The sequence below is a fragment of the Mastigoproctus giganteus genome, chromosome 14 (genome assembly GCF_048544385.1).
Source record: "Mastigoproctus giganteus isolate SK-2022 chromosome 14, ASM4854438v1, whole genome shotgun sequence".
Lineage (NCBI taxonomy): Eukaryota > Metazoa > Arthropoda > Arachnida > Uropygi > Thelyphonidae > Mastigoproctus > Mastigoproctus giganteus.
The window spans coordinates 69,872,119-69,894,446 of record NC_143588.1 but is presented as its reverse complement, the minus strand read 5'-3'; the positions used below and the strand labels follow the sequence as shown (position 1 = coordinate 69,894,446).

Genomic DNA, 22,328 nt, shown 5'->3' with positions numbered 1-22,328 from the left:
TTACATTTCGAACTCGACAGTTTAAACTTTCGTGGAAAAGTTCAACTTGTTTGCGTTATTATAAAAGATTTTAAACGAAGTTACCATAGGATTATTACCATTAATCTCCAAAGTGATCCATTAGTACCAAAGCAAAACGTGTGTGCATATATATCACTGCTGAATTATTCGATTTGAGGGATGAAAAACTGTGATTTTCAACCTTTCATCCCGTAAATCGTCCATAGAGAATATGCAATTTTGTGATGCCATAACATATTCTTCAAGTCACTGATGGACTCAAACCCTGAATTTTATAGTCCGGGTGTCTTCGTGGGTAGTACAGTTGGTATAATCATCGTCCTCCCCATACCGGGGGGAATAAAGACTACTTCGAATTCCATCAATGACACGAGGAAGTTTTATGCCTTTTTCAGAACGTAGCAGAGTTAATCGGTCTCAGTTCCTGGAATCTTGGGGTGTTCGTCCAGCAAACAGACCAGAACAGACAAATTATTGTATATTCGGCGCAGTATGGCCTGGGTTTGAGCCCATTGATACAACCCATCTTTGTATTAGTCCAAAATAAAGTAGAATACACGATTGTCTACCTGAATCTTTCTTTTCTTCTTTTGAAAACTTCAGAAGAGCCATGGTAGTTTAACCAAACCATGCACCCTGGGTATGTTCCTCATTATAATTTCATATTAAACGTAGATCCGGCGTATTCAGCACATTAATTCAAACATCCCTAATTACATCCGCTACATTACTTCGATAAGTTCAGTTTATTTCACGGAGTTTCATCAAAGAACCAAAAGTTCACTCGCCACATTCTGCGGTCAGAATATCTCATTTCTCCTGGTTTGAAAGCAGTGATTACCAACTCGTTATATAATCACATCCCGGAACTAACGTTAAGATTAATGTTAATCTAGACGCCTGTGCTCATTATAAAGTACAAATCTTCAGAGAGTAGACCATTAACGTTGTGGAATTTGGTACTAGAAACAAAATACTCTACTTTTAAATTAGAGTTTTCTAATTTGACATTTTATCTATATTAGCTTTATTTCTCTTTCGTTTTTTGACTATCCCCAACATCTAAATATTAAACTGGATAATTTGTTTTAAAATTATATATAAATTGCAAAAGTTAGTGTAGTACTGTAGCTAATTATTAACATTTTCTAAGTGATGGTACAAGCAGGGATGCAATGCATATGACTGATTATTCAACTTCCATCACCATTCGAAATTATACTTCCAGTAGGAGCTGATTAACTGACTTCTTTTGTGTTTTTCATCCCATAATTAGCAAACCAAATTGCTCTGCTTAGACAGTATTATAATGTCCGTCCGTCCGTCCGTCTGCATGTAATAACTGTTCCCAATGGGTGGGTTTTAAGGAAATTTTATATTTTGGTCTCTAAGAAAGATTTGTTGACCCTTACTACGTTTCATTAAAATCACACGAATAGAATTCCAGCAATCTTTTTTCTTTTCTTTTTTTTTTTTTGGAATAAATATCACATGGGCTATCCATATACTGTAGCTGAAGCAGTGGATATTATGCTTGCTGACATGCGCAGAAACATTTTTTTCTGTTCGCATCTAGTGCTTTTTGCTGTAAATCGTGAATTATTAATGTTTTCTAGCGCCTGAGCACATTAACTACCTTTTTATTCTTTGTAACAAACTTATATTTTGCAGCAGGTGCAAACCCCAGCAATTGATTTTTGCTGAACATTTTAATCGAATAATTGAGCTGCAGCTGCATTCTTTTAAGGAGCAGAACATGTCTGTTAAATAGACTGCCTGCAACCCACCTTATGATGGTGGCGCGGCTACCCCACTAACCCCCTTCCCTCTTGAGGGAAGGGGGTTAGTGGGGTAGCCGCGCCACCATCATAAGGTGGGTTGATCATAGTTTATCTCTACTAACTGATCATAGTTTATCTCTACTATTCTGATCATAGTTTATCTCTACTAACCCCCTTCCCTCTTGAGGGAAAGGGGTTAGTAGAGATAAACTGCCCCACTAACCCCCTTCCCTCAAGAGGGAAGGGGGTTAGTGGGGCAGTTTATCTCTACACGTCCCTAGCCCTATCAAATTTTCGTGTATCCCTCGTCGCGAAGGGCGGTTTGTCTGTTGTGAGGGGAAAACCGGAGTCAATCCCGGTGAAAAACCTCACGACCACGGTTTGAGACCGCCAAACTCAATGCTGAATGCCCCTGGGAAAATTCCCATAAGGATAGTGCTGGAATCGAACCCCGATCAGCTGTTCAGCAAGCCGGCAACGTTGCCACAAGGCCACCGTGGTCCCGTATGCTATCGCTTGAATTTTAGTATTTCACATTTCTCACCAGTCACATGGGTAGTGTGACGTCATTGCTAAACTTGATAGCAACTATAAATAAAGCTTTTATAATGTACTGTGACATTCAGTTTTAAAATAATTTTTGTAGTTACTCCAGAAAGGAATCCATTATTTTAAATAATTTTCATTTTTTACAGGAACACAAGTGACACTACCTATGACCTCGATATGCTGGACCAGGTGTTAAAAGATTATGACAGGAGGGCCCTACCAAGTAGTCATTTGGGTAAGTGATCAACCATTTTTTTTTCTATTAATCGGGAAGTATTCAAAAAAAAAAAAAAATAATAATTAAAAGTTAATGGAACTTGGGAAATCACTAGTGGCAGAAATAAAGGAAATATGGGTGTTCCTTGTAGCGAAAATAGCCATGAGGGCAGCTAAGATTTATTTGAATGTTTGGCATTCAAATAAACCTTTCAACAGTATGCAAACAGGCCTATATACCCACATACAAGTCTTCCTTGTTGAAAGACTGCTTCTGCGCATGTGCAGTGGTGACGCTTAATGAATGTTTCAGTTTAAAGCTTAGTTTTCCAATATTAGTAATTGTAAAACAATCAGTAAATTAGAAAAATATTTTAAGTCATTTTAAGTAACTGTCATATAGACGTTATTCGATATTATATTATATTTTTATCTTAGTGTTATTCATATTTTTCATGACCATTATTAGAGGAATTATAAAAACATATTTAGCACAGTGGCGCCCCCTTGTTAAAACATCCAGTAAAGTATTCATAATTGGCTTTTTATTTTATGAAATCTTAGAGAACAGAAGTTAAGCTAAGAGAAAATAATTTAAATGATTTTGAATTTGTGATCAGCGCCAGATTATGCTCTTAACTGATTCGAAAGTAAATCTTGAGCGAAAGGTATAGCGTGGGTAGATAATTATCTTTAAATTAATGATAATACTTAACTATTTTAATAATTGTAATAGTTTATGTAACTTTTATTTAAAATTATTATATTTTTTAAATTTAAATAGCTGCGAGCAGTTTTAAGAGATATTTTTGAATGAAATAAACCAAAGACAGGGTTATGAGTTTCTCCTTCTTTGGAGTGTTCTATATGGTTGTCCTGGGAGAATTTTCGCTGATTTGTTGGATATTTTGTCTCCCGCTTCGCTGGAACTCTGGTTTTGTTTTTGATTAATCTGCTATAGAGGAGCTGAGTTTTAAATAAGTGAAGGTACTCTTGTCCTGGAGTTGACATCTTCTTTCGGATTGATAGCTTTTTCTCTACAGCTTCTGATCAAAAAAAGAATTCCTTGAATTTTATGGTATTGTTGAATCTATAGGCAGTAGGGAAATGGATCATAACCTGCAGTCTAAAGCATGCAGGGTGGGGTTGGACTTGTCTACCCTTCCATACTGTATGTTCTAACTTTGCCATGAATCTTCTGTACGATTCGCCTACATATATTTGGCCCCACCTTCATGTGATACTGGATCTGTAGGGTTAATGATGGTTTCTCTGAGTTGTTGGAATGTTATTTTTAGTGACTTTGGACGCGTAAAATTAATAGGATATAGAAATCTTGAGTCACTCGAGCTATGGTCCAGGTAATGACTGGAGCTTAGGGTATGGTGATAATTCCTAAGTTGATCGATTTTGGCGTTCTTTCTCTAAATCTGCTTCTTGTTTCTTCAATGATCTTCGATGCACTTTGTCAGGATACCTATTCTTTTTGGCTAACGATGTAATCCATCGTACCGTATCTTCTCTGTTAAGCTGCCATCGTGACACTTAATACTTTAAAGACAAATGACCAGATGATGGCTGCCTCCATTGAAATGAAAGAGATCCAGATTAAGATAGTAGAGACTTACCTCCTTTTGGGGAGGACGATAAGCCGTGGCGAAGGTGAGATGGCCTTCCCACCACGAGGTTAAATGGGCAATCGATAATTTTTTTTTTTTGTTTTTTGAGTTAACTCGAGTGGGGTTGCTGCTTGTTGTTTAACAGTATTAATGAGAGAAAATCTTTATTGCAACTAGATGAATACAATGTAGATAAATAAAGTTGAAACTATCCCTTCACGGCCAAAGGCCAGGGACTCACATCAGAATAAATAATTAATTATGTACACAACGATATAAAAATTAAGGAAAATGTAATATGTTATCATTATTCCTCACATAATGCAGTATTAACTGTACTTACACGCCACAGCATTACAGATTTAAACACGAATGGCCCTTCTCTATGGAGACGCATCGATGCGCTCTTGTTTAAAGACGTCTGGGTATGGTTGGACTTTACCCACACAGGAGAGCTTGGAAGATGGTGTGGAGAGAAACACAAACTTGTTCTTATTGGCTTCTAGGATTGGAGCGAGCTGCTAAAACGTCTTTCCTGTAGGTTTTATTGGTGCAAAACTTATTCAAGTCGGCATCGAGGTGCTGTACTTTTGTTAGCATTTGATTTGGGAGGAAGCGATCTGAGATATGAAGTCTCCGATGCTTTGAGCAGAGCATCGGGGTCGACTGAAATTTTGGCTAGGGTATTTGCCAGTAACACGAATCCCAAATGAACAGTGTTGAGATTTGGTCTGTGATCATCTTAACTGTGGCTGTATTTCAATAATATCAGGCAGTCGCTGTATTCCCAGTGACGTGACTAAGGTTGTAATTCTGATATGTAGTGGGAGACAAGCTTTCTGGTTGGCCTATTTAAGGAGCAAGAACTCTGCAACAAAGATTGACTTCTTTGTTGTAGTAGCTGCTGATGCCCATACTTCAACAGCATAGAGGAGTGGAGAATAAATTACTGTTCTAACGAATTTCCTAATTATTTGAGGATCCTTGACATAGATTAATTGTTGTTTAGCTGCCCATCAAAGAGACGCTGCTCTAGATGTGAGCTTGCCTACATGAGCAGAAAACCGAAGTTTTGGGTCAAATACTGTTCCCAAATCTGAGTGGGTAGGAGTAGCAGATATTACAATTCCACCGAATGTTGAGGCTATTAATGTAGAGGTAGATTCGAGGGAAGACACCGTTAGTTCTGTTTTTTTTTTTTGGTGACTGATTGAGAGTCCATACTGTTTGAGGTAAGAGGTGGACGTTGATGAGACATGCTGTAGCCTCAAGATCATTGTTGAAGGCAATGGACGTTTGAATTTTTATATAGTCTGCAGTGATGATTTTCTCGTTGTTACGGTCTAGAGGCGCGAGGATGGCTGTAAATGGCAAGCCAGACAGGACTCCTCCTTGTAGAACTCCAGCAGAGATCACCTTCTTGTGCGATTGTCCATAGGCATCAATCTGTAATACCCTATCATTGAGGTAACATGAGCGTGAAACCGAAGTTTTCACGATAATAAACCAGAAGATATTACGTTGGATTAGATAGTGGGCTTCAAGTAAGCAGGGGGAGTTCCCACACGTTGATGGCGTCAAAGGCAGCTTAAATATCTAGGTAACTGATTGCGAGTTCCTCGTGCAGTTCAAAAGCAGACAATATAGTATGTGTGGTTACAAGAAGGTTCGTCACTGTGGACTGGTTTCCGATGGCGGTTTATCTACAAGGATGTGATTCATTAAGATGGGCAGCGTATTTTTTTCCAGGAGTTTTAGGAGCGTTGATGAATTAGATATCGGCTGGAGGTGCTTCAGTAGAGTTTCAAACTTTTGGATGTGGTCTGACAAGGTAGCTGTTCCAAGCTTTAGGAAAGACTCTTGTGGTCAGAATTTCGCTGTTCAAGATGAACCTGAGCGGTTGAAGGATGAACAGGCTAAGGCTTTTCACCATGAATTGTGGCACTCTGTTGGCCCCGCAGTCGCTGGAAGCGAATTTATCGCTGATATTAGCTAGCGTGTAGAGATGGTGATGGAATGTAAGATGCTTTGTTGTAATTCATTTATGGTCGGGACATAGAAGAGGGTTTGGTTGTTCTGCGAGCATATTGAATCTGGTGATTTTATCTAGCCATTGAGCTGGGTCCAGCTAACTATGGAAGCTATGGGATGTTCCCTTTTTGAAGCTGGGAGCCCAGGTGTGCTGTTATTGCTCTTGATTTCTCCTAGATGCTCTGTTGCAATAGACAGATGAGAATAAGTCGCATATGGGCGAAAGCCCGGGAGGCAATTTGATGTTAGCTCACTGAGATGACATATACCTCCACAGAACTGTCTTCGCAGTAATTATAATCACCGTTCTCCTGGTGGAAAATATATATAACTTTGAGATTGTATAAATTGTGTGTTTAATAAATGAATGGTGGAAAATACCCAAGGGTTCTAATTCGATCAACGGCGCGAGGAATTATGGGCATTTTTAACAGCGTGGATGATTAGTTGGTCTTAGTCCAGAGTAGCATGGTGTTTTTCTCGTGGAAACTCGGGTTTTTCGTCCACAGATCCCACACAATTTCTTCTTCTTCTTTCAGTCACATAGCTCCCTGAGGAGGTATTCCAACAAATTCCTTCAACTGCATCGCAAAGTGTCATGCCCAGAAGTTCACTGATCCCATCCTTCCACCTGGTTGCAGGTTTCCTCTGCACCTCTTCTCCTTGATTTTTCCTTCCATTATATTCTTCAACAGAAAGTTTTCTTCTTACTATATGACTAAAAAACTTAAGTTTTCTTTTGTTGATGCTATGAAGAAGAATTTTAGGTCTGCCAATTTTATTCAATACTCACTCATATGTTCTTTGATCCAAGTAAGAAATACGCAGTATTCTACTGTAACGCCACATTTCAAATGCCTCAGATTCCATCCTTCACATCCATAAGTGGTAACTGGAAAATTTAACGAATCAATGATTCTCAGTTTCTTCTTTAGGGGCAGATCATGATCTCTCCATAATTTTATCAGATCAACGACAAACATTTTAGCAATTGCCTGTCATCTCTTTGCATCGTTTGAGCAGTCACTATTTTTATTTATTCTTGACCCTAAGTAGTCATTTCATCAACTTCTTCGATATCTCGCCCATTAACCTTCACTTTACTGGAACCGAGATTATCACCATAATTTTAGTTTTGCACACATTGAGAAACAATCCTTTTTTCTTACTTGCTTCACATACTCTCCTCAGAGTTTCTTTAAGATGAATTACAAATTAGCGCAGTATCATCTGCATAACGAAGGTTGTTTATCTTCAGTCCTCCATTTTGATGCCAGTCTCTAAATCTTCCAAAGCTTCCCGCATGATATCTTCGGTCTAAGTTGCTGATGCGTCTAAAACCCTATAATAAAAACAGGCCCGGTAACTACACCACTACATTGATTGGCCTTTATCGGTACGTTATTCCTATCCCGTTTAACCATACCTGAACATGTGGCTCAGGTCCTACAGGATCATTTAAATTTACAGAAACTGCATACTAGGAACCCCACTGCGAATCTTTCAAGATAGAATAGAATGTTTAATTGCAGCATGATATACATACAATTAGTCCCGTCACGGCATGGTGGTGCCAGGGATTCACAAAACATATTTACAAAAGAGATATACATGAGAAAAACATAAGTTACATCAGATTATTGGAAGGCAACAAAGCACAGTTCGACGAGGATTCCCTTTCTGTACTCTTTGTTGTTGACCACTTCTTGGAGGTCCCCGTCGATGGCTTGCAGTTAGGGAAGCATCTGTTTTGGCAGGAATCTGCGGGTTAGTACTAGCAGCTGTGCTGAAGACCGGAGATAAGGGGGGATGAATGCGTCAAGAGTAGTGATCCCAGAAATTCGGCTCTGTAATTTTACCGGTGGCCATCTTGATGGTGAACAGCAGCCTTCTTTCTCCAATGTAGGATCGGAGCATCCTACATCGGAGAAATATCATTGAAGGACATCTGCTGAGAGCTGGTGGAAGATGGAGTTTGCTGTTGGCCCATTTTAGAAGCCAGAATTCGGCAGAGAATATTCTTCTAATGTTGGATTCGGCAGCCGAGGCCCATATCTCTGAAGCATACAGTATTGTTGCGTATAGGTTTGATGTATCTTTTTTCCAGGTGTGGGTCGGTGGTGTGGAGCAACTGTTGTTTGGCGACCCAGCGTAGTGAATTCAGCTTAGACTGTATGAGATTTACGTGATCGTTGAAAGATAGTTTGGAGTCGAAAACAACACCCAGATCTTTGTGTGTTTGAACACTTGGAACTGAGGAGCCATTGAGCACAGGCTCCAACGTTGTTGGTCTGCCTTTTAATGAATAAATTATTTGTGCCGAATTTTTTATTTCAACCTCCAAATTTTGATTTGGAGGTTGAAAGTATTGAGGTAGTCAGCCATGTCCTGCAGTTTGCTATTGATTTGCTGAGTGGTTTCGGCTGCACAGTCGGCTGGCGATATCCTAGTAGGGAGCTTGACATCGTCAGCATATGTGATCCAATTGCATTTGTTGGCCACAAACGGCACCATGATTGCTGAGAAGAGAACGCCGGACAGGACATGTGCACGATACCTGTTTCATTTAATTGGCATTGAATCTAACTGGCCTATCTGCACGATCATTAGACCTTTCTATGAAAAGGAACCCTCCTCTCCATAACTGTGGTCATCCTACCAACCACAGTTCAATCACCTTCTCCGGGTAACTTCCAACAACTTCTGCAAGCGTTTGCTCCTTATAAGGTTGCGTACCAAAATCGAGCTGCTGTAATAGAGACTTCATGCTACAGCTACCAGAGGTCCCTAATAACGTAGCCCATCATTCAAGTCAACGTCACGTCGGACAGGCACACCCTTATGTTCTTCAACTCCAGTAATGAAGAGAAGTTCCGGTAAGGTTGAAAGTTCAAAGGACACCTTTTACAAGAGTGTATTTTCAAAATGTCAGTAACAAGTTAGATGCAACTGAACAGCAACTTCTGTCTTCAGCTGAAGACGTCATCTGTCTAGAAAGAATCAAGACTCTTTATTCTGCGTTGCTTCTGCCGATTTCCGCATATTATGCGCCTCCAGATGCGGTGAAGCAGCCACACTGTTTAACACCTCTCTTTTTTGTCCTGTGAACACTCAACTTCAATTATCTTGAACCACTCATAGTCTCGATTCAATTATCTTTAGCCACATTTATACCAGGGGACCAACCATCGAAGATTTAGCACACTGGCTTCTAAATCACCTTCATCCATCTTCTCAACATCTCGTTCGAGAGGACTTTAATTTACTACTTAATAGCGGTCACCTTTCTGCCAAGCTCTGCGAGTTCTTTCTGTCCATTGATGCGACACAAGTCAATAAACAACCCACCAGGAGATCCAACCATCTCGATCTCATCTTCATCTACTACGTGCGTAACCGATGAAGATCCCGTAGCTTTCTTTCAGTCCGATCACCAGCCAATAGTTTTGTCATGGTTACTAGAGATACCCAACTTCAATATCCCAAGGGACAAAACATCTCAACTCCCAGAAGCTGTGTAGAAGAAGCTTCCTGCATCCTCTTGCCTTAGCCTTGCAATGACACTTATGTCCAACTGGATCAAATCGCTCACTGACTTTGCTGCAACCGAACGTGGTGGAGATTCAGCCGCTAAGAGGATCAAGCACCTATTGCCTACACCACGCCACCCCTCCCCAGCTAGCATGCAACAACTCAACTCTCAGGGCGGATTTTCATTAAATTTATATTTGGACCTTTTAGAAAGATTTGTTGAGGATTCCAAATATCTTTAAAATCAGACTAATAGAAATGCTACCATTATTATTTCTTTGTCCGTCCGTTCATCCGCATGTAATAACTCTTCTCAGCGGATGGATATTAAGTAAATTTTATATTTCGCTCTGTAAGAAAGACCCTTCCTATGTTTCATTAAAATCACACCAACAGAATTCCAGAAATTATTATTATTTTCTTTTTTTGGAACATATATCACAGGGGCTATCCATATACTGTAGCTCTGGATATTATGCTTGCTGACATGCGCTGAAACGAAGTTTTCTCTGTTCGCTGTAAATTATTAACTTTTGCTATCGCGCCTGAAACTACTTTTTTTTTCTTTTTAATGAACTTATATTTTTCAGCAGGTGCAAACCCCAGCAATTGATTTTTTGCTGAACAGCATAATTATTCGCATTTTATTCGATGGATTCTAGCTACAATTAGCGCATGCAATGCATTCTTTTAAGGAGCAGAATATGTCTGTTAAATAGACTGCCCGCAACCCACCTTATGATGGTGGCGCGGCTGCCCCACTAACCCCCTTCCCTCAAGAGGAAAGTCCGCAGCGAAAACGCTGCGGAGTTTAACTCTACACGCGTCCCTAGCCCTATCAAATTTTCGTGTACCCCTCGTCGCGAAGGGCGGTTTGTCTGTTGTGAGGGGAAAACCGGAGTCAATCCCGGTGAAAAACCTCACGACCACGGTTTGAGACCGCCAAACTCAATGCTGAATGCCCCTGAGAAAATTCCCATGAGGGTAGTGCTGGAATCGAACCCCGATCAGCTATTCAGCAAGCCGGCAACGTTGCCTCAAGGCCACCGTGGCCCCGTATGCTCTCGCTTTAATTTCACTATTTCAAATCACACTTGTCGCGTGACGTCATTGCTAAACTTCCGTTACATTTCATTGTTAGGTGCCGCTGTAGATGTTTTCACATCAATAGATCACATAAAATGTAAGAAAAAATGTCTCTTCCTTGTAATGACTAGTGGACATGTGGACCAGTATGGTCCACATGTCCACCAGTATCCATGCCTATAGAAGCAGACACCATGCCGTGGCTACCTAACCGGTGTGTTGTGGGATGCTGACAATGGCCAGTGTGGGTCAAAGAACCACATAGGGATCCCTTTCCCTGTGATTCTTCACCCCTACCACCTGGGTTGGCTGTTCTCTCTCTGTCCCCCCTACCCGCTTCTCACAGCCTGAGTGAACCCCCTCCCTCTCCTGATGGATCATACCACTGCCAACTATCACCTCCCAACACAAGATCTACAGACCTGAGGGGGGGGGGTGTTCCCCTTCTGGTCCACTTTCAGTGCTTTAGTGGCGCTGGACAATAAACTAGAGGTTTCAGTGCAAAAACACAGGCCCCCTAGCTTAGAGGCACAATGAACATAACCTACATAAATCTGGCCTTTATAGAGTTTTGCATTCATCACATTGCTTGACGCGAGTTGGGGGCAACCCCCGGAGCCGCATTACAATTAACACTATACGCTATGTTCTAAAGAATTCCAGGACTAGGGGTCATAAATTCAAATTATCGGAAGTTTTCTTTCAGCGACTCTTTGGTAGCTGGAACAAGCTGCCCTCGTAGGTAGTTGAGGTTAATAATTTGAATAAATTCAAAAGTCAACTTACTTTCCGTGATGAGGAAAGCATATAATTTGTGTTTTCATATATACTTGGTTGGTATTTTTTTTTGCCAGTGACGAATACTATTGCTATCAATGCCCTTCCAGCAACTGCCACGAAGGATGGAATTCCTCAATTTATGGATAAATGTTTGAGCACATATATTACCAACCCACTTCTCTCGCTCAACAATCGGTGCTTTCTCACTTCCACCGGTATGGAACATGTACAGAGTTCAATCCATCTTAAAGAACCAATTTGGCACGCACGTCAGTTAGTTTAGACCGATCTCCGTTGCCCCCATTCTTCTAAAAATACACTTGAAAAGGCCTTACTACCTACAATAGCTCACTGAATCTTTCTACATCCACTACGCCATTCCAGGAAAAATCTCCAATCATTGAGTTGGCAGCTAAAATCCAAATGATTCTGTCAGCATTCGAACAAAGAGCCGAGCTCACGACCACGTACAGCCTAGATATCCATACTCCATTTGACGCTCTGCCCATTCTCTTCTTACTCCTCTACTCAAAGACCAATTTCACATCCGAATTGATATGCTTTATTGAATCTCTGCTACTGGAAAGGACGCTATTTTATACCGGAATCATTGAGTATAGCAGGGGAAAAATGTCCCTTGTGTCCTGTTCGCCGTTATCATCGTGCGTTATATTGTGTCCAGGGACGGACTATTGTGCAATGAAGACGACCTCAAAATGTTGGCATGAGTCAATCCAGAATACAGTCATCTCTGAAGGGAATAGATGACGACTTTGACGCCTTGATTAAGAACAAAATATACATATTGGAATGTATGAATGCTCTTCCCCTTCAAGATTCTCGACTTGATGAATCATTAGTTCGACGTGTTTCCCAGGTGGAATTCAAAGATGGCAGCCTTGCTGAATAGGATCACCACCCACTCCAACGTGGATCGTTAATGCTGTTTGTAGTGTACTACACCACAATAAAGATATATTTATATACGCAGCCGATTTGACAAAGGTTGGCTGCCCACGCACAATAAATACAAATCCTTATGACAGAACAAGTGAATGGCGTGAATCTTTGAAATGTAAAGTAACTCAATTATTTATTCCCAATGAAACTTATTAACAAGCCGGCCCTTTGTTGGTTTACTTCGAGTTTTTTCGCTACAAATATCCAAGAGGACACTGCTCAGCGAATCGTAAACTGGTGTACTTTAATCTTTCTCCTTCGGTTCTTGAAGATCAGACACATTTTGTATGATTGCCCAATCTGATCATTTCAGGAATTTCCACTGCAGGCCAGGGTACGGGATCTGCTAGCATCAACTGGTATTGCACTTCAACTAATGGATGCGGTATTCCTCCTATCTTCTACAGGACCGTACGAAATTATTTGAGGCCCGCATCCCCTTGGCATATACGGGTATTAGGTAGGCTTTTCTGGTAGCAAAATGGCCAGAAACAAATAAAAAAACCACAACTCACTAATTTGGGTTCTGAAACTTATTCTTATTTTCTTCTCTTCTTAATTTTTGACAGCAGAGGTTTAAGCTGGTTGTCTGAAGCTTGCGCCTTCTTACTTGCAGTAATGATCAGAAATCGCTAAATACATCAGAGTTTAGAGAGGAACGTTAAAATTAACAAGAAAGACGACGTACAAACAGAGATTTACAAATTTTACAGGAATTAAGTTACCCTAATTAGTGGGGGCTTTTAAAGTACATCCAGATTTTTTTTGTTTGGTAACATGTTTAAGAACTTTGGAGTCAGGAAAGGTTAATGAATCAGGGGGCACCCACGTATAGACAAAAAAAGTTAAATCAACTTTGTAGAGAGATTAGATCGACAAAAGAACACTTCTGAATAACATTGACGCATGCGCACTTAAGATATTTATATACTCCTAAACGTTAATTTAACTCGTAAGGGGTGTATTTCATTTGTAATTAACTTCTTGTTGAACATTTAGGAAAAAAACTAATGTAAATAAAATTTTTGATAATTAATTAATCTTTATAGCATTTTATTGGGTTTGATGTATATATTTTTTAAGAAATAAAGAATGACTTTGCTTGAATACCACTTTAAGTACTGAGACAAACCGGTGAGTGAGCGTTGCGCTTATTCATTGGTTGCAATATTTTATTTCTGTTTTTTAATTGATATTATACGATAAAATCGAATTATAATGGAAACAAATATTTATTGTACAAAAAGAAAATGAACGGTAGTGTTGTACAAGATTTCATTTTAAGAATTCACGATTTACAGCAAACAGCACTATTTATGCGCGAATAGAGAATTTCCTTTCTGCGCATGTCAGCAAGTCAATGCTTCAGCTACAGTATATGATAGCCCACGTGATATATTCCAAAAAGAAAATAATAATTGCTGGAATTCTATTGGTGTGATTTTAATGAAACATATGAAGGGTCGACAAAACCTTTCTCACAGAGCGAAATATAAAATTTCCTTAGAAGAGTTATTACATGCAGACGGACGGACAAAGAAATAATAATTGTTATAATTGCAGTTGTTTTGTTGCATCTGGCCACTTAGCTACTAGGGAGCAGCGATCACCAGGATGGCTGCTCCCAGTATCCGTCCATGCCACGAGGAGGCGGGCCACAACATTATGCGTACTGTCAAACGAAAGTGACAAGGTAAGAATCCCGCACCCACTGTAGGAAAAATCAATTCCAATGGATGACTTTAGATGGGGCTGGAAAGAGGTTTTTTTGAAGGCAATAGGCACATTATGCATATATGATGACGTTCTTAAAAACGGGGCCATATTTTACAAATTAATTGCGGTGTTAAGGTACGCCGGCTTACTTTTATTTATTTTTGTTGTGAAAACATCTACCTACCATTCCCAATACGCTCCATTCAATGCCTCATGTGGTCTTCCTTCAGAAGGATTTTGATGAATCTTGGTGCTAAGAAAGCTCCAAATTCTGATGGTATTTCTCCATTTGTTCTCAAAACCTGTGCCCCTGAACTTATTCCTGATTATATCTCGTATTGCCCATGCATAAACAACCTTTTTTATACTCTTAGACATTTAGTCAAGAAACAGTTTTAAATTAAACCATGCACACCATCACGCATCTCTCATATTGTGGAGTCATACTTCATAACTGGGTTGTCACTATTGCAACAACAGGGTACCTGCCCACCTAACGATGACTAAGCCAACAAGCAACATTAGTCTTCTCCACTGGTGAAGCATTACTTATTCATAGCAGTGCAATACCTCGGCAACTCGTTGTGAAGGTATTCACAGTATGAGATATAATCAAATGATGGATGTCTACTATGTGGGTAGCAGAAATGATGGAAGTGCAGTACCCATGCATAAACAACCTTTTTCATACTCTAGGACATTTAGTCAAGAAATAGTTTTAGATATTTATTTAACATGAGATAGTAAAGTAATTATAAGGAATTGTGGGAGATTCGGTTTCTTTCTTTGGCAATTCTTTACTTTTTTTTAATTTACTTTATTGTTTATTATTAGTTATATTTTGTAGTTTACGTTAATATATGTAAATCTAAGCAGACGCCATTGCAGAATTTTTAGTACGAACCCCCTGGATCATTCTCGCGAACCACCGGTTGGGAAACTCAATGTAGATCTTACTTTGATTGAAGAGTGTATCTGGGATGGCTGGTTCTGCAAAATCTGTCTGGTCTGACAATGAAGAGGTATCTCTCAAGAGATGGGGGGGTCTGAACATGCCGAGGGGGGTTTGGTAGATTTGTATTTGGGAAGAGGCCTGATTAAATATCTGCACCAGCTACTAACAAAGATCTTGTTGGATGAACGTCGAATTATGAAGGGGCCAAGTCATTTTAATAGAAACTGTGGTACTCCATCACTGCCAGTTACTGCGGAGGGTATCAGACTGTTAATAGCGTTTATCAACTGTTGTCTGGCGAGATAATAAGTAGGGCCATCAAACAGAAGAGTTTGCTGGGCGACTAGGAGACATAATCTTGAGCGGAGAATCTAGACACGTGATCCATCCATGTATTTGGGTTGAAGCCACTCATATCTTCAATGCCAAGCTTATTCCTTTAAAAAAACTCTTCCCTTACTGAGTATAGCAGCAATATTTGCTTCAAGAGCCGTTGATTTAAGTCTATTGAACAATTCCCTCTCTCCAGCTTTTACATTGGGTTGAAATTTGTTTTCGCAGCAGCGTGATCCTCAATAGATAGTATCCAGTGAGTGAGTAGGTCACAGGCAAGGTCAGTGTACGTACCAGGAGATTACAGAGGCAGCTTGAAGAAATAGGGAAGGGTCCAAAAATTTAGGAGAAATGATCTTTTCAATCCATTTGTATTCAGGGAAGTTAGGACCTGGTCAAAGTGGATAGAAACCTGCTCATGATTCCATCCCTGACAACTATCTAGCCATGGTAAGGCACAGGATATCGAGAGATTTTTTTTTTCCAGTGTTGAGTTTGTTCCCCAAACAGCTGACATTGTGTAGTCCTAATTTGATGACGTTTTTCCAAGGGACTCCAGCGAATGAAGGACGAATGTAATTGTGTCGAAAACCCCTCGACCCAGAGAGGCTATCGAAGCACTTCGCATGATTATTATTGTACATGTGGTCTTAGTTTTAGCGATTAACCCGATTACAAAGTGTGAATTAGATATTTAAATTTTGGGACTATTTAAAAAAAAACGACAAAGAAATCCTATACGAAGTTTTTATAGTGCTCTAACCTTCCATTAAGTGCCATCGCTTGCATGCTGCGACATATCTCCTTGAACTTTTGCTTTAATTCACAGTTAGGGTAATTTTTGGTTAAATGGAATATGCGTGTGGATGAAATACTGAATAATGTTGTGCAGCTCTTCCAGCTAAGAGTCAAGCAGCCTATCGTAATGTAGTAATAATTCACTTCCATCAAAGAGCCAACAAACTTAAAAGATAATGAACTCTTTTTGTTTTTCCCTAATCCTGGAAAACAAAGACAAAACTGTTTAGCAACCTGGCAAAACTAATCGATCAGACACCTAGGCCGATTGAGTGAAGAAGACGTGTACGTAACTTGTAACAGGTATTTAACCATAAAATATATTTTCTATTTTAATGTTTTTTTTCCCCTTTTCTATCGAGGAGAAATAAAATATTGGATGGGGTTTTATATTATGCAAAGTTCAAGAAATAATTATTCAAAACCCCTCTGATGTACAGACTCGTTATCCTGTATTAAAACCAACACGTCAAAATATTTTGTATATACACTGATGAGCCAAAACATTATGACCAGCGAGTCGTTTTGCAAGTGAACTACGGCGCGTGCGCGGATGTCTCTTTAATCTTTACCTGGTCTGACTCAATAAACAATATTCTTCAATATTCTTGATTCCATTTACCCTACTGAAGTTTCAGCGATGTCACTGGAGCAACAGCAGTTCATCGACAGTAATCAAGCTTATCAGCCAGAAGCTACGGAACCACCCTTCACTATGTTAGAGATGAATATGGCTCTGGCAAAACGCCAGGTGCTGACTTACTCGAAGTAGTCAAGAAATTCGCTGAAGGCTACCCCACCACACTCTTGAGCCTCCTCAACAGGTGCCTTGCTGAAGGAACTTTCCATGTACCCTGGAAGACTGCTACTCTCAAGCTGATCTCGAAAAATCTAGATAAACCGCCCCAACTTCCTGCCTCCTACCGACCAATTGCTCTGCTGTATCGCCTTTCCACCTGTTATACCGATAAGCAACTCACCTCATCTCACCATGTCAGTTTGGATTCAAGACAGGCTCCAGCACTGAAGACGCTATACACAACTTGAATACCCAGGCTACACATACAACTTCAAAGTATACTCTAGCCATCATGGTGGACTTTGCTGGTGCCGTCGATCGACTGTGGTGGCTCAGTGTCCTTCGGAGGCTTCGGCAGGCAAACACGTCCAAAAACTTATACAATAGTCTAAAATCCTATCTCAGCAATAGAAAATTACAAGTTGTAAACAAATACCAGACTATCACAAGATGCGTTCACCGAGGTTGCCCCCAGGGCTCTGTCCTCTGGACGAGTTCCTGGGGTTTGACCTGGGTGGGGCCTTAGCCTTCGCCGATGATCTTGTCCTGGTGGTTCAAGGTGACACAAGAGCGGCACTGGAAGCAAAAGCAAATACAGCTCTGAAAAAGCTCCAAAACTGGGCAGCACTCCACAACCTCTCAATTTCTGGTGAGAAAACAAAATCGATTCTCCTCAAGGGAAAGCTACAAATACGCAGGCCTCCAACAATGAAGTTAAATAACATCCCTATACGTCTCTACATATAAGTCAAATACCTTGGAATCTACATTGACACCGGTCTTGCCTGAAAAAAGAAAGAAAACGTATCTTCAAACACCTTCAAGGACTTTGGCAGCATTCATGGGAAACAGCAGGAGAAATTACCAGAAGATTCCTCCCATCCATTGACATGACTTTCCCAAAGTCTCCTTCCTGGTTTTCACCTGGTCTGCAAGTTACATTCCTAATCACAGGACATGGGCCCTTTCAACAGAAATTGACAGCAATCCATTCTGCCACTGTGGCGAAGAGGAGTCATGGGGGCATCTCATGTATGAGTGCCCTGCTTACTATGATTGTAGGCTCAAATTTTTTACTGAAATCCAGGGGAACCTTCGTAACTGAAACATACCTGCTTCAGAATGAAACAACATACAAAGCTTTAACGAGTTACGCGCAAGCTGTCTTTACCATCAGACGGGCAAAGTTTGCTGAACTTAGAGCTGCTCAGAACAACGACCCTCAAGTGCAAACACAAATTGGGGTCGGATAGCATTTTCCCTACTGATTAAAGAGTAAGACTGAAGATTAAAATACTATGCTGGCATCATCATGGTTGGCACTCCTTGGAAAGCTGACTCCCAGAGAGTGCTTGACCTTTGGCACTCGCACAGTGGCGCCTGTCCCTGTGCCTTTTGATCCCTCTCCCCATCCCCTATTTCTCCTTACTCGGGTGGACTGCCTTCTCTATCTGTCCACTTTAGCTTGTTCCTCGCATTCAGACCCCCCTTCCTCTTCTCTTCTCTTCCTTTTTTGTTTTAACTTGGTCTTCGTCCAGGACGCTCAGGCGACCCTGGCGGAGACCAGCCAGAGAATAAAGGGCAGCCTGGCTACCTCCTAGCGGTGTGTGCGGGCAACGTGAGGTCCCACCAGGGGCCCTGCGGCCAAATGACAGGACACCCAACAGAACCTAGCGCAATATGTCATATACAACAGACAACACTTTTCTGGCATTTACAGTAGTTCTGTATTTCTTCACAGCGTACATATGACGCAGATGTGAGAAATCACAGGTGGCGCTTGACCCTAACACTATGCACACTATGTTACTCTTGTTCTTCAGATGGGAACGGCAGCCGAATTAAGAGAGTTTGACAATGGCCAGACGACTGGTGGGATGCTCACGGTCAGCCGTGGTTAGTACCTACTGAAAGTGGTCCGAGGAGGGAAATCCCGCGAGGTGCGTGACTACCAGGGCTCATCGATGCTCGAGGTGGGCGAGGGCTCTCCCGGATGATACTTGGCAATAGAAGGGCGACTGTGATGGAATGCTGGTGACGGGAGTAATGGGTCAAAACACACAGTACATCGAACCCAGCTGAAAATGGGGCTGTGTAGCCGCCGGGCCCATGCTAACCATGGTTCACCGGCGACAGCGCCTACAGTGGGCACGCGAGCATCGAAACGGAACCTTGAGTGATTGGAAGAAGGTCGTCTGGTCTGATGAATCAAGTTTCTGTTGCACCATGTTGACAGCCGGGTACGTCGTTTACCAGGGGAAGTGATGGCGCCTAAATTCACCATGGGACGAAAACAAGCCGATGGCAGCGGTATCATGCATTAGGCGATGTTCTGCTGCGATACCCTGGGTCCAGTCATTCATATGCCAGGCACCCTGACGTCTACCACCTGCTCCATACTTCTTAAAGGAACGCTGGATATCCGGAGACCTTCCCAACTAAAAATAATCACATATGCAGCAGGAATCTGGTACACGAAGGCCATAACAGCAGACAACTACAGAAAACTTGAAACAATACAACGAGCAATGGTCCTCAGATGCTGGCCGGTGTGCTACCCCTGGACCTTGTGGTCGTCAGATGCGGGTTGTTATCTCACCACTCTAAGGGCAAAGCAGCATAATGGATTACACAACATACCCAGCTAAAGCAGAGAAAAAACGCTTAGGCCCATTACCTGCAACAAACCTGGCAATGCAGGTGGACCATCCTCTAAAGGAGAGATTACGAGAAAGTTCATTCCCGACACTACTAGGGTTTATCCGGAAATGGTTCTTCCCCGGCCTCCATGCCACGTTCTTCTTAACTGGCCATGGGCCCAACAGAAATTACAAGCACTAGGCATTATTGATGACTCCTCCCCCTAAACTGTGGTTCCTCTGAAAGCTGGAGCCATGTACGACTGTGAGCTCTATGAGGACTTAAGATGTACTCTTAACCAAAATCCACTATCTTCCAAAAGACCTGGAACAGCATATCCTTGAGAATGCCGAAGACTACATTGCCTTCACACACTTTGCTCAAGAATTGTTCACCCGACGTAAGGCACTTCCACGAACACAAACTTGAAAACTGTACAGTACCCACACAGTACCACCCACAACTCACGGCGCAGCTTTGAATAACTGACTGGAGCCTCGACTGAGAGAGAAGTTCCATTAATGCACAGCAGAAGATAAGGAAACTGACACACTCAAACCCCATCAAGTGCCATCTGGCGATTCTATGTGCCTAACCTAGTTCCCTATAAATACCCTTCCATAGGCCGGAGGGATACGGGTTTCTATCTCCTCCCCCCTTCTTCTCCTGCCCCACTGGCTTTTTGGGGTCCCCTCTATCGTCCCCATACTTCTGTCTTTTCCCCCAAGTCTTCACTTTGCCTAAACCTTCAGCGTACACCCCCCCCCCCCCCACACACACACGTAGTGCAAATTCATATTTATTGTTATTCAATATATCTTTGAATTGTGAATCACAAAAATGTACGAAGAAATTCATAATTTATTTTTCCATAGAAAAAGGAATCATGTATATATTTTTTAAGATTTACTCCATAAGGTTTTCAGCGTATATTTGCTGTCCTCCATGGGTTTAAGATCAAATTTCCAATTTAATAATCCCCAGGGCCCTCAGAACAGCGTAAATGAAAATTAAAAAAAAAAAAAAAAAAAGGTGCGTATGCTCTAATTTGATTACAAATATTTATATGATTCTTTTTCACTCTTTTAAGGAGCAGAACACGTCTGTTTAAAGAGACTGCCTGCAACCCACCTTATGATGGTGGCGCGGCTGCCCCACTAACCCCCTTCCCTCAAGAGTAAAGTCCGCAGCGAAAACGCTGCGGAGTTTAACTCTACACGCGTCCCTAGCCCTATGAAATTTTCGTGTACCCCTCGTCACGAAGGGCGGTTTGTCTGTTGTGAGGGGAAAACCGGAGTCAATCCCAGTGAAAAACCTCACGACCACGGTTTGAGACCGCCAAACTCAATGCTGAATGGAAAACCCCTGAGAAAATTCTCATAAGGGTAGTGCTGGAATCGAACCCCGATCAGCTATTCAGCAAGCCGGCAACGTTGCCTCAAGGCCACCGTGGCCCCCGTATGCTCTCGCTTTAATTTCACTATTTCACATTTCTCTCCAGTCTCTGGGTAGTTTGACGTCATTGCTAAACTTTCGATTTAAAAGAATAAGCGGTACAGAATCCAGTTGATTCGGTGTTGAAATTACAATGATTGCAGCCGAGAGAGAGAGAAAGTACATTAGCGTACAGATCGATAAATATTTATAGGTAACGGATTTTATAACGTAATTGAACAAGCACAAAAAGAATATCCACAATCGTGTGATTAAGACTGTTAAAAGAAAACTTTTGTATTCAAGGTACTGTAAACAAATAAATATATTTGTTTACAGTTTCTTAATTACCTCCTTCTGTCGTCCAATGAGATCTGTCAAATTCCTCCCTCCATCTTTCCGATAGCTTATTTTGGTCATCATTATTCTGGTTGGTTTAATCCACTTCTGTGTTTTCTAAAATCCCCTAAATGTTTTAATTTCGCTAGTAGTTCAATACCAGTGAAACGTGTTGTGCAGGCAAAGTTTTTACTGTTGTAGTAAAAAAGAATAAACTGTCTGGAGTTAAAAAAACTGTCCCACGTGTTTTATAGACATCAAAAAATGCTTCGTTATTATTTGGATAATCATGACAAAAATAAAATGGAAGTAAACAGTTTTTACAATGTTATTAAAACAATTTATACACATAGTATAACGAAATGTAAGCGAAGTGCACTTTTAACAGTTTTTGAAGAGTTTACAATATTTGACTTCCCTAGTATGATTCAGAAAAGTCAAAATACTATAAACTACATGTCTGACTCTGTATAATCTTTTACAAAACAAAAACTTGGTAAAGTAAATTATACAAAACTTCTTAAAAAGCAATTATTTAAATATTCACATGCATTTTTAAATCCTTTATCAATTTTAATTAATAAATAAAAATATTGAAACACCCTTTTATTTATACGATATATTTACAGGGTGTCCCAAAAGGGTGATTACATACAGGGTGTGTAATCTGTTAGATAGGGACTTTTGAATAAAACGAATTTCCCAAACAAACAAAAAATAAATTGGGTCTGGAAATTAAA

At 40.8% G+C, this 22,328-nt stretch overlaps 1 protein-coding gene across 1 annotated transcript in view; it reads left to right on the top strand.

Moving 5' to 3' along the window:
* Positions 1 to 22,328, top strand: part of LOC150075214 (glycine receptor subunit alpha-2-like) — a 47,715-nt gene that overhangs the window by 13,017 nt on the left and 12,370 nt on the right. Inside the window, exon 2 of the mRNA XM_090389227.1 lies at positions 2,498 to 2,586. Coding sequence (XP_090245353.1) covers positions 2,498 to 2,586 — 89 coding nt within the window. The remainder of the gene's footprint in view (positions 1 to 2,497; positions 2,587 to 22,328) is intronic.